Here is a 13633-nt window from a genome sequence, read left to right as displayed (position 1 = left end):
AAAATAAGAAATGGTTTGTAAGGAGGTCCTCTTTGTCCATGGAAATTTGTGACACTCTAGGAGCTCCTTGAAGAACTATGATATCTGCTGCTGGTTACCATACCACTCTTGCTTTGCATATTTGTTTTGTTCTCTTTTATGTTTTCATCCTCATGATACTGTAATAATCTGGGGAGAAATGGGGCATTTTTATTTGAAAAAAAAAAAATTACTAAGAGACAAGGAGATGGGATTATGATATGTTCTATGTGGATAATGTGCCACCCAAAGCTTTCTCAGTCACTGAGAGACCTGCAGCTTGTCCTGGGACAAGCACTGTTTCTTTTATCTAAAAATGGGTGTTGTTCCCTCCCTTTGTAAAACACTGAGGTGACTGGACAGTAAACTGTATCAGGAGCTGTGTGCTGTGGTCTGTTTGGTTTTGGTCAAGTGGAAGATGAAGGACTTGTGGGCAGCTGTGAACTGTGAGCTCCATTGTTGCTTGAACATTTCTTGCCAGTGGTTTTGCATTACAATTTTTTCGCAATGTAAATGAAAGTAGGATTTCCTGTAGTTGTGTCAAGTGATTATTCCTGAATATGCTCACTTAATTATTTCATGCATAAGAAGGGCTTCCAGCATTTGCTGGTAGTTTGTTAGGTGATGAGAAGAATTCACAGCTTCTGTAGCAATGTGCCTTTGAAAATAAACTCAGTTCTGGTCAGATACAAAAGAGTTTAGGAAAATTTAAAGAATTTTTTTTGGTAGTGAATTTGTATTCTGCTCTAATTCAAATTACTAGACTGCAGATCTGATCAGAAAATGGCATCACACAGTATACTGCTGTTAACTCTAATTATTTAAGCAAGAATTGGGTTTTTTTTACTCTACCTGTGAATGAAAATAGCTTCAAAGAAGCTGTTAAAATTGAGAATTTCAAAGCAAAGTTTGCCTTCAAAGCAAGGCTTGCTGTTGAACCAAATCTTACTAAGAAATGCAGAAGCTTTTTCACAATGGTTCAGTGAGAGGTTTAATAACATACTGGGTCAATGAGTCTCCAATAGTCCATTTTTAGCCCTGTATCTGCAGTGTTCACCCTTCTGCTGTGAGTGGCTCAAACTTAATCATGTCATCCAGCAAAGTTGGTATCTTTTCCTAGTTATGACTTTCCATCTGGAAGCACCCAGCTGGGAAAGGTCAGAGGGACAAAAGGGATGATGGGGTCTGTGCTGCTTTAGTGGCAGTCGTTTGGCAGGAAAGTTCCAAAACCCTTCTGACATCTCCACTGCCTCTCTCTGCTCTTCCTTTCCCTAGTGCAGGCATCGGGAGGACTGGCTGCTTTATTGCCACAAGTGTCTGCTGTAAACAGCTGAAGAACGAGGGCATAGTTGACATTTTGCGAACAGCCTGCCAGTTACGGTTAGACAGGTAAGAAAGCCTGCTTCCTTTCCAGAAAAATAAAAAGCAAAAATGGTAATAGCTCCCCTTATTTAAGGAGAAGAATGTAAGAGGGGAAGAACAAACCTAAGTGGAGGCCGAGAGAGAACATTCCTCTGACTTGTAATCTTTGCCTGAGCAGTAAACCTTACTGAAGAGCCCTAGAGCTGATTTAGGTTCATGGCTGGCATCAAAGTCTGCACAGCTGTCAATCTCCATGAAGCAAGGGGCAATCTTTTACCAGCTGAGGAGTTGGCCCCATGTGTTCATACAGAAGCAAAGGCTCAAAGATCTGCTGTACTTCAGATCAGAGCCACAGATCATCACTTTTCCCCCAGAAGGAGTAATGAAAATTTATCTCATATACTGGAGCTGTGAGCCATGGTAGGATAGACATTGCCTGGGGAAGGAGAGTGCATAACCTGGAGTGTTTGCAGACATATGAAAGGAGCTGTGAAAATCTCCACAAATTCAATGGTTTCCAGTTAAGCATTTCTTAACACACCACCTTGAGTTTGATTATTAAGTAAACAGACTTGAATTTTGTACCAGAGATGTTATTTTTCCTCTCCCACTGGTTTCAAGTGCCATCAAAACATGTCTCAGTGCTCTCTCTAATGATAATGATAAATGTAGTCGGGGGAAGAGATGTCACGAAAAACATACCAAAGATTTTTCTGAGGGGAAAAAAAAAGAACCTCAACCCCACGCTGAACTTTATTTCAGAGAAGAAATTATGCTCAGTGGGAGGCAAAAAATGAAATGCTTGCTGCCCTGCTGAGGCTCTGATAGACAGGGACCTGCAGGGGCTTAGAGATTTGGCTGTTTCAGTGGATTTTAGCCCAGACAAGGGAAGGCTTCTTGAGAAAAAGAAAACTAGATTATGAATAGTGAGTGCTGATTATCCATGGTCCAGTTAAATATCTGGATGTGAAATATCTTGTCTCTGTGACTAATGTTACACAGGAAAATTGCCACACAAGTGAAGGCTGAAGGCACCTGCTTACAAATGTGTGTGATACAGCAGGCCAATTGCAAATACTAGCTTTGGAGGGAGAGGGGAACTGGCAGTCCCTTCAAGACTCTGAAGAAGGAAAATCATACTTAAAGGACACCATAGGGGAAAAGGAAGACTGCAGGAGCCTCTGTAGCTGCCATGTAGCTCTCAGGAGTGGGATGGAATTGATAAAAGCCCTTTAAATGTCAAGGGGTAAAATACTGAAGATGGAAAGCAGATCACCATCCTTCCTACAGAAAAGCATGATTTCTCCAAGGACTGAAAAATAGGGCTTGTAGTCTTTTGGAAGTCATGCTGCCACCCACTCTCATTTTCACTAACTCCCCCCAAAATCTCCAGGAGACTTCAAAAGTAGCCTGAGAGGTTGAGACAGTGTCCAAGCAGCTGTAAGGGGGAAGACTATGTCTCCTCCTCTTGCCTGATGATTACTGTCTGTGATGGTAAGGAGTCACCAGAGACTTAGGGAAAGCTGAATGGAGGCCAGATGTCTGGAGGGATGTACCTCCCTGCTTTACACAGAAATAGAAAGGTTGGCATTAGCCCTGAGAACCACCTTTGAGATTGCCATGTACCCAGGGGAGGAGAGAACAAAGGGGTTTTTCCCTTCATTCCCTCACAAATCCCTTGGGAAAGTTCTGCACACTGGGCTTTGCATCAGTGGCCAACAGATGGTCCTAAAATAACCTAGTATGACTAAGGAGAGGAAGTAATCATTCCTGCATCCTTCCCACAGTGCTGAGAGACATTTGCTGTCATTGCCCACAATGCAACTCAGATTTCAAAGGTTTCTGTGGCAAATAGGGGCGAAAACATAATTCTGTGCCAAAGCCTGGACAGCAAGCACATGTCATGGTGTGCATATGTGTGGCAAGGGAGGAAGCCACCACATAGCAGGAAACTGGATAAAAAGGAAAATAATTTCCTGTGGTCTGAACCTCAGTGGACACCCTGGTGCTTCTGCTGCTACAACTTCAGGGTGCAACCCCACTGTTAATGGAACTTCTTGGGGAGAAATTGTCAGATATGACTAATGTTCCTTGTGTGGCACAGTCTGACATGGATAAATTTCAGTGCTGTGTGGAGCACAGAAGGACTCAGAAACAAATCAACTGTGAGCTTGTATTAAGGAGAGCAGATGTGGAGGAGCTGCTCAGCTAGGAAATAATTTTTTTTTAGAAACACAGTGTATGTTTCTCACCTTTGTTCGATGATGAGAGGTTAGAGAATAGGTCCCTGCCTTCCCTGCTCATTGTTAAGTGTTATTTCAAGCAGCTGCTTAACAAAGTAAGTGCAAGGGGTTGAAGGACAAGGTTGTCTTTCCTGGTCATCTTCCCCTTACTGGTATGGCTTCTGTGTGACCCATAATGGTTAAGATGGACCCCATAGAAAAGGGCTGTCCCCAAGGAGAGTGCTAGCAGTCTGCTACCCATTTGGCTTAGAGGAAGCAACTTTTCATTAATGTCCTCTGGTGAGGTTTCTAAGGGAATGCACCACATATGCTCCTCCTCAGACTGACAGTCTGGTTGGCTCCAGTCACCCATGGGTTCCTGTGTTCCTCAGCTCTCCTTGTCATTTCAGCCTCCTTTTGGCACCACGCTGCTGGGATCTGTGCACCAGCACCAGTGCTGGCACAATTCTGTGTACACTTTCTGTGAACTTCACTTATAAGTTTTAATTGCCTTCATAATGAATTGTCAAGAGATCATATCACTTTCGATGGTACTCTTAGCAAAGTTTCAAATGTTAGTAGAATCTGCTTAAAATTAACAACTTCATCCTGATTGGTTTTGCTAATTTCTGTCTCCCCCTGTAGTGCTTATATGTTGGTTAATATGCTACTTGCAGAAATACACAGGCTAATGACACATGGAAAATCAAACTACTTTTTCTCCTGCTTGCATTTCCTTTCAGGTTTTCAGTTTTAAAGAGAACATTAAAAGCTGAAAAATAAGCTGAACCAAAACAGGTTACTGTGCTGAGGGATATTTTGCTATCAGAGTGTGAATAACAGTCAACTCAGTTACAAATCTGAGTTGTCCTTTCTGAAGTAATAGTGTGTGCTCCAAAATCCTGATGGCCATCCCTAGTTCTCTGGTTAACTTGCCAAAAGCTTGATGTGGAGTGGCACAGAGGAAAGAATCCTCACTGCAGAATGGGAGAATTGCACCAGTTGTCTGGGCTGGTGTGGCTTGGCCTGGCCCTCTTTGGTCCCAAATTCAGTCCCTAGTGCAGCTGTGAAGTCTTGGATAGGCTGCTTCCCCACTTTATTCCCCTGCTCCCATCTATCTCTCTAGGGCTTTGGGGTGGGAATTACTTTTCACAGAAGGGTTCTTGGAGTACAGGTGCTTAGGTTAGATAAGAGTAAACGATGATGGTGATGCTTTCCTGGAGGAGAGCCTCTGCCAAGGAAAATAAATGAATGTAAAGCCCGTTCCTGTTCTCACTACCTTCTGTTCCTTGCTCAGCAGACACTTTCAAAGTGGAACTCGAGGTCAGACTTGAAGCTGGTTGCAATCAAAGGGCACTTCTCGTTCATTGCAGAAAGCTTTGGAATGGACCTTTGGTGTGGAGCACAAGCTTCATGTTAGCTGTGCTGTTTCCTCATGTGTTTACAAGTAATAAGACTGCTGTTTCCCTCCCCTTTTCTTCTTGCCTTTCAGGGGAGGAATGATCCAGACTTGTGAACAGTATCAATTTGTGCATCATGTCATGAGCTTGTATGGAAAGCAGCTTTCTAGAGCAGCAGAAGAATAAGTGTTCATGATATTCCTAAAGGCTAAAGCCAGGAGAACTTTTGACTGCGCTCAGATATATTTCAGATCTGATAAGAGACACATGGTAACCTGGCTGTCTTAGCTGGAAAGATATTATTTTACTTTGATATTGCTTTTATGCTCTTGTTTGCATTGACATTAAAGAGCTGAGGTACGCCTTGTCTTAAACATATGTGACAGGACGTAATCTTCACCAAAAAAGGCTTATTTATACTGTAAATAATTATAGTAGCTTCATTTGTTACAAAAGCAAGAAAAAAAAAAACAGAAAAAATCCACTGTCTTCAGTTTGTTCTTTTTTAAAAGGTCATTGCTAATATATCCAAATACAGTGTGAAACTTTTTGAATTGTCATGCTGAAATGTGCCGTATGTTGACTAAGCTTGAAAGTAAATTTTTGCCTCTTTCTGATTGTTTTTACATATAAAATTACCGAATACTGTGTGTATCGTAAACCTTCTAAGCCTCTGCATTGAAAGACTCAAGTAGATTTGCATTGAAATGATGTTTCACACATCATGTTCACTTGTTCATTTTTTCTAAAGCAGTCCACTACCAGTGTTATCAGAACTAAGGGGGAAACAAGATTTCAATGACATGAGTCAAATTCTTGCCTCGAATTCTTACCAGCATTATACCCCAGGATCATCACAATGGGGTGAATCTGAGTAGACATTATTCTGAACATAAATGCTTTGTGCTTTACCTTTTCTTTGTCAATATTTGGGCATCTTAGTCATCTGGCAAACAGATTGTATTTCTGCAAATAGTTTCTATTTTTTATGTAGAATAGAATTTCTCCTGAAATATGAGATTCAAAATCAGGTGAGGAATTTTTTTAGCTCATCTTTATTAAAAATCTAATAATAAAATCACTTTTATTCTATGAATTTTTACTTGTTTCAAACCTTTGAGGGTAACCATGTGTCCAGTGCCTATTAAAATTAATGCAAATCCTAAAGGCAGCTTAAAAAAAAAATCAGTGTGTACTTGTTGGCTGCTTTGTGATAAATTTGCCCTCAAACCAAATTTAGACAATAATTAGCCCAATCTAACCACGGGTCCAGGCAACAGTGTTTCCTTTCCAATAATACAGACTGCTGCCTGTGCTTTTTGGTTTAGACTTCACTCATTTGGGAGGATTGTAGTTTGTGTTTAATGCTTAGAAGAGAGCACACGTTTTAGTGCTTCACTGAGCAGCGAAAAATGGAGGTACGCAGGATCCTTAACATGAAAGATGAATGTTTGGTGAATAGAAGCCCTGATGACCTACTAAGAATATATTTGCTTCTCTTTATTTGTAACAATAACCAAACCCCACTGCTTCTATTAGTGCAGAAGATTCTGAGAATTTACTGCACTTCCTAATCAGGAGAAGGTAAAGCAGCTCTCAGAACAATAAGGGCTGATCCTGCTCCCACTGATGTTTTGCCATTGACGTCAGCAGGTGCAGGGTAAGGCCTGAAATGTTACGCCTACAACTTCATCACTGTGGGGAAAAAAGTTTCCCAGTATTTCAGTACACATCTTTGTGTTTATTCTGTATCCATGAACCTGTAAAAATCCTGTCTGCAGGGTTTGCATGAATGTGTGGCAAAATGTGTTATCTTTAAACCACTTGATTTTATTGCTGTATTTAAAATATTTCCTTCAGTGAGAAGCTAGCAGAAAGAACTGGCATTCTTTTTTAAAATACTGGTGATAGTCATTAAAGAGAGCAATAAACTTAAGCTTTTGAGCATAACATGACTGTTTTATGCAAGTCTTGATAGCTATATTCTCTGTGCTACCAACTTCTTTGAAGGGGTGACACTATTCCAACTAAGCACTCCTTTAAAATAACAAAATAACCACTGATATTCTGGTTAATATTGAAAGTGGAACTCCCTGTAAATTTTTTTCAGCTTTGCAGTGCCCTTCTGTGTCAAAACTGACTCAGTGAATAAAACTACTTGCTCTGTCATCAGCTTCCCATGCATCTGCTAAAGAATGCTTGTTGGTTGGAGGGCAGTGTGCATATAGGAGGTAAGTTCAACGTATAAGTTGTCTCCTGCACAAGGAGGTTTTCTAGAGGAGAATAACTGTATGGTGAAAAGGCCTCTAAGACGCTGACCTTGAGGTCCTTGCACAGATCCTCAGCAGGTGTTAGTTGGCAGTGCTTCACTGACTTGAGTAGAAGCGAATGATTTACAACAATGAACAAAATCTGGCCTGCTGTTCACTCCCATTCTAGGCGTGTGGAATGTCCTGAGAGTGTGGTTTTTGATAAAATCAGGTTGTTTGGCATCAATTCACTGCTACAAAGCACATGTCAACCTCGCTGTATGCTCTGGTGATGAGGGCTGCACTGCTGCCACCTCATACCAGGCACGAGCAATACCACTTGGTCAGGATTAAAATATTCAATATTCAAATGCCTCTTAAAGTGTTATTTTGTCTAACAGATTTGGAGCTAATTCTCCTATTTACTCTCGGTCCTTATCATAATTAACATATTTCTGTCTCTTTTTTTCTTAACTTTTTTTTTTAATAGAACTTGAGATCTGAAGGAAATTTTATCAGCTGTTCTGATCTCTTCTGGCAGCAGAGGTAGTCTTAAGAAGTGCTTAAGATTAGCAGAAAGGAGCTCTGGCTGTGTGCAAGCACTTGAGATGAGTGGGGCTGCTGCTTCTGTAATCAGTGTGTTTGAAAGTGAGCTGACAATAGGAGCTAAGCTAAGATATGTCTCTGGCTAGTCTTTTACTCCTTCTCTATTAAATGAAAATTCCAAGCATACTTCATCCACTCTCTCCTGCTCAGTGCCCAGGACTCTTTGTACCGGAGACCACAGCATTAGTACCTACAACACAGTTGTTTCCCAGAGGACTGAATTCCTCCCTCCAGGTGGGTAAAAATATAGCAAACATGAGATTATTTTGTTTAGAACCAACTGTGATGTCTTCTGTTTGATAAGCTTTTTCACACTTGGAACAGGGCAGAGCCTAGCTCAGTGTCTTGGTTGTTTGCTGGTTGTTTGGTCAATTTGGTCACCACACTTCAGCAGCTTTATCCTGTTCCTCTTTCTGTTATGGTAACAGACTAATGGCACATTCTGTCCTCATGCAGGTAGTCTGAGATCAGCAGATGCCAAAGTTATGTAAAAACAAAAACTAAGATTGCACTTGAGAGTTAGGGCTGTCCCCAGATAAAGCACGACTCGCTCTCTGAAGGATCAAGATAAAGATGACTTAGTCAAATTATTCTTAAATGTCAACTACCTAGTAGTCATGTAGGGAAGAGAACTTCATTTCTTCCAAGGCTTTCAAAAGTATCTATTTGTTCTGGACTTTTCTTCTATAATTAGTCTGCAATGGAAAAATCTTACCATGTGAATTTGCAGTTGCAAAGTGTACTTGAGAATGAAGACAGGACAAAACAGGACCTTGGTTCCTGTCACTTCCCTGCTGTCTTTTCAGAAGAGGAATCGTGCAGCTTGTGCATAGATGGTCATGCCTTATAGATTTGCTATGGAGAAAAAAACAAAACACTTTTTCTGAAGTCCCTGGAGAAAACCTTTTTTCTTCTGCCGAGTCTGTAGATGAGTATTTCCTGGTGTCTGCAAGAGTGACTGTCACCTTAGGATAAAGTAAGGCAGTTCAAGGAAGCTTTTTTCCCTGCAAGTTAAAAAAAAAAATTCTCCATTCAAAAGCACGGAAGAAATATGTGAATGAAAGCAGCATTTGCCGCTTTGTGCATGAAGTACAGGCAAAGATCTGCATAACACAAGCATTGATTTCTAGTGCCTCAACGTGAATTTCACATATTCACAAAGAAGTTAATTTCTTTGATTACATGCAAGGATCCAATCTCCTTTGAGCACTGATAGAGATCAAGCTCCAGCACCTGAACACAACAGATGCTACATTCTCGTGGCATGGTGTGAAAGTCACAGAAGGGGTTGTGATTAGACCTGCCCAAGCTTTTGGGCCATGTAATACCCAGCAGGGCAGCAGTGTCAGGTTTACTCAGATGATAACAAAGCTGAATGAAGAGAGAGACTGAATTACTTACTCAGAATTAAAATCCATATTGGCACCAGAGCTGGCAATATGGCTCTGAACATTTGAGAACATAAAGCTTAAACAGTCTGGCAAAAGGACTTGCGTATTGCAATTCCTGGCCCTTTCTCTCTGCTGGACCATTCTACTCAACTTGTGTTCCCTCTTGGTTCTTTATCTCATCTGCCTGTTGCTGCTTATGCTTTAAATAGAGTTAAATAAGTCACTTTCTTGCACTGCTGTTAACCCAATATCTTGATAGCCAGTGTTTTCCAGAAATCATCTCTTTCCTTGCACAGAGCCTGTCTTACTAGACCCCCTTCAGAGGGCTCAACCTCTTCTGCATGGATCTTCATCCCAGAATTTTGGAGGTATAAATCTGCAGTTATGTGCGTCTTAATAATGGCATTTCTCCATTGAGAAAAAGTTGTTTGCCTGAGCTAAAGCTTTTTATTAGTCTGACCTTAACTCCCCTATTTCCAGTACCAGGTGCAACTTTCCTCTGAAAAGCCAAATGCAATTTTTCCATGGATCAGAGGGGAAAATCCTGCATGTATCTCCTTTGCATGTTTAGCTTGTTTGCCTCTGAAGTGGACACAAGGAAACATGTCAGGAATTAAGTCAAAACTGATAATGCACAATGGAAACCTCCTCTTGTAAATGAGCTTTGACTCCTTCTAACTCAAAAGAAGGAAAGCCATGTGTGATTGATTTTACCACATCGATGCACTGTTGTCTTTTTGGTATTTAGGATGTTGTGAGGAGTACAGAAAGCAAACACTCAGGCAGCACAAAGGTCAGGGTGTCAGTTTGGATAGGTGGGAGGAATTGGATTGTGTTGGCAGTATTTTGGTTTTTGTTGGGGAAAACACAACTTTCAGTCCAGAAAGCAGGTTTCTCTGTAGCTAAGTTGGGCTCTTGATCCTGAAGTAGAATACTGAAGACATAACTGAAGGTTGGTTTCTTCATGCATTTATTAAACAAGCAATGAATAACACCTTATCTACTTCACTATGTGACCAGTCCCATTTCCACACACTTCTGATTTGATCTGTGTTAACAGAACATGAGCTTCCAGACAAGCGAGCACAGAGTGTCTGCCTTGCTGGATTCCTTCTTTAGTCTGTGAAACAGCATATGTTTGTTTTGGCTGTCTGAATGTGGTATTTTTTGCTCACTGGAAAGGCTGACTATGTTCCAGCCTCTGCACTGTTTTTCTCTTGTTTTTTTGTTAAACTTTTCACCTTCCTCTTTCTTTCCTAGACTAGCAGAAATCACCTAAAAGTCATCAGGAAAAGGTGGTATATTCCTGGAGGGGGATGAGAGGCTGGGGTGTCCATTGTCTTTTCCAGAGTTTACCTATACGTTTATTCCCATCAGCCTGTGGAAGTTGGCTAGATTTTTATATTCTTTGGTTTTCTCAGTTCCTGTGTTTTGCAGAGCATAACCCAAGTACCTCCTGCACTAGACTCCCTTTTAAACTGAATTTAACATAAATATGGAGTAGACAACAACATTCTGTTCCAAAGAGAAATCAAGTGAGGTCAGTTAAGTAGTTTGTTGCCACTATACCTTGTTAAGCAGTGCTTTGTTGCAAGCAAGGTAGGTAGTTTGTATCCTGCAGAATGGATTGGTCTTACCCGCCTAAAACAATCTCCTGCACTATGTCAGCAATGCTGTGGTTAACACAAGTGAAGTTAAAAAAAGCTGAATACACTGAGCTGTGTAAATAAAGTACCCTCCCCATTGGGAATTAAGTCCTCCACATGAAGAAGTGTGGCAGAATCTTAGACTTATTAAGGAGTAGAAGAAAGCTGATTAAGGAATGGTCTCCAATCTGAAGTTGTGAATTGATCTTCTAAAGCACAGAGTCCCTGCTTGAGTAACTGAATGAACAGGCTGGACTTGGAAATGAGAGAAAGTGCTGCATATATAATTTTCAAATAAACATAAAATAAACAAAGCCAAAGCCTGGAGGTGTGAAAGCAGCACTGAGGAACAACTTAAACATCAAAGCAGGATTTTTTTAATGTTTAAGTTTTTGAAACCTAGACCATGTATTTTGGTTTTAGCATGAAAAAAACCTGTTAAATTATTTCATAGACTGCCTTTGATCAAAGTTTTGAAATGGTGTCAAAATCATTCATAAGATAACCTGGGCTTGGGGAGGTAATAAATAAAAAGGCATATTTTTGACTACAGAAGGCTTATTCCTTTTAGTATCATTCTTGAAATTTTATCACCCTGTTATTCCAAGAATGAGAAAGTGCTGAAGCCAGTGTAAAGGATGTAACAACACAGCCCACAAGAGGCCAGTATGTATTTAAGTTTTGAACTATTGAAATCCATATTTGTCCAGTGTAAAAGGACCCAGGCATCTTCCTAGGAATGCAACAAGCTACACAACTTATGTGAGCTGAGGGACACAGAAAGGTCAGTAATGGTTGTGAAAGGTCCTGTGGTAGGAATAACCAGGGCCTTATCAGCTGGGATAAAAAGGTAACATTTACATAAACATATATTCTCAAGAATGTCATAATACTTTGTGTTCTGTGGCTATGGTCAGGCAGGGTGGAAATTGGCTGTGTGAGTCCAATACCTTTACATTCACATCTGCTTTGCTTTTCCTTTCCTTCCCTTACAAAGAAAGCAACTTTGTCAAGTATCACTCCAAAGTGTAATTTTCACTTTCAAAAAAACTCTGTGGCCTTGGATGAAAATTTTGATCAGAAAATAGAAATCTAAGTAAAGGGAATTGTATTTTTGAGGTGAAAGGAGGAAATGTAAAGGTGATTGGATGACTTTTAAGCCATGCCACTGTAGCTTTTGTAGGATTTGAAAATCCAAATCTGAAGGAATGCAGAGCAGTGGAGCAGTGAGCCAAGCAGCATCCTGTATCCCTTCTCTTTTAATCACTGGGTGCTGCTGCTGTGGATTTGCCTCACAATAGCTGAGGGGCAAATCCACAGCATCCTTTTCAAGGGCCTCTTGGTGTAGGGTAATATCTCTTCTCTTCCTAACCAGCCCAAATCAGTGCTGTCACCAACACCCATGACCATTGGTACATACACAAGAGTGAAGGGGTGAGAACAGGACAGTGAGAGAAGGTGGCCAAGGGGATGGGAACACCCTTGGGCAGACCAGGTATAAGGAGACAGAGTATTTGTGCATCATACAGGCAGCCTGGAGGCAAAAGCCAGTTCAGCATGGAGATCAGGGTATAATATATCCTGTTAAGGAAAAGAATCTCTTTGGGGGGATGCCCAAAACAGAGCACTTTTAGCATATCTGTAATTCCTGCTGGCAACAAAGGAAACTCTCAAGGTCATATGGTCTTAACATTGTCTTTCCTGTGGGCTGTATCTTCCAGGCTGCCATGCATAATCCTAATTTTATCATTTGTGCCCCCCAAATCTTGGGAAGGCTTTTTGGGTTGATTTTCTTCTGCCCCAAGATCTTTCAGCAGCATAAACAACTGTATCAGAGGCTACGATTCCTTACTGCACCTGTCTTGTCACAGGACAATTTTTAAAACTAGAGAGCTGCAGTTTCTAGATGACTAATACTCATCCCTCAAGGACAACAATCACATAGCCCAGTTTCCCCAAACTGCCCTTCACACATGGACCAATCTTGGATTATCTTGGCTTAAAGCAGCCTTCTTGCTGTCTTACTGTCACTGCAGTGAGGACAATGACCCAGTTCCCAGCCACATCCACTGGGAGCAGGTAGTGCACAGGCTGTGGTGGAATTCACCAATCCCTCTGTATGTGATACACTTAGGAGAGCTGGGGAGGTCCTTGGTTAGAAAGAAGTGCATTGAAATAGTCTAAATGAATAAGATGGATTAACTCAAGCTGGTAGTTAAGTTTCTTTTGATATTCCTGGTGTAAAATGGAGACATTTTGCTGCTAACCACAGAAAAAAACTCTGCTTCAGAGTGGTGCTCTCAGGGAGCTTTAGAAATTAGTATTCACAGACAGCTCCTTACTGGTCAGTTTTTGGGGAAAAAAGCAAACCATTTTACTTGAACTTAACAACTAGTTAATACTAAAAATAAACTCAGTGGCTTCATTCTGATAGAAAAATGTAGCTCTTTGAAGTTTTCTGCAATTAAGCAGTTTAAAGCAGAAGGATTTGTCCTAAATTATGGAAATTTACCTAGACATAGGGCATGAGCAGCACTGAAGAGTTTAATGCAGCTTGTGCTGAACAGAGTCAGTTCCAATGGGCTTTTTGATCTATCCAGCTGTGAAGCCTTCTTGAATGGCATCTGACATTGAACACCTTACAGCGCTCCTGCACAGCAAGGCAGCCCCATTTTCTCATTGTCTAGGTGACAAGATATATACAGAGAGAGCAAATTACTTGCCCAGAATCCTGCAGGA

The 13633-nt window shown here is 40.9% G+C and overlaps 1 protein-coding gene across 2 annotated transcripts in view; it reads left to right on the top strand.

The window, feature by feature from the left end:
• Positions 1-6938, top strand: part of PTPN5 (protein tyrosine phosphatase non-receptor type 5) — a 76782-nt gene extending 69844 nt beyond the window's left edge. For both annotated transcript variants that reach the window (XM_059849005.1, XM_059849006.1), the window contains exons 13-14: positions 1294-1407; positions 5095-6938. In XM_059849005.1, the coding sequence (XP_059704988.1) occupies positions 1294-1407; positions 5095-5188 (208 nt within the window). In that variant the 3' untranslated portion in view covers positions 5189-6938. The remainder of the gene's footprint in view (positions 1-1293; positions 1408-5094) is intronic.
• The last annotated feature ends 6695 nt before the right edge of the window (positions 6939-13633 follow it).

Source organism: Haemorhous mexicanus, chromosome 6 (genome assembly GCF_027477595.1).
Source record: "Haemorhous mexicanus isolate bHaeMex1 chromosome 6, bHaeMex1.pri, whole genome shotgun sequence".
Lineage (NCBI taxonomy): Eukaryota > Metazoa > Chordata > Aves > Passeriformes > Fringillidae > Haemorhous > Haemorhous mexicanus.
The sequence above is the reverse complement of the archived record's forward strand: the minus strand, read 5'-3'. Positions and strand labels throughout refer to the sequence as shown.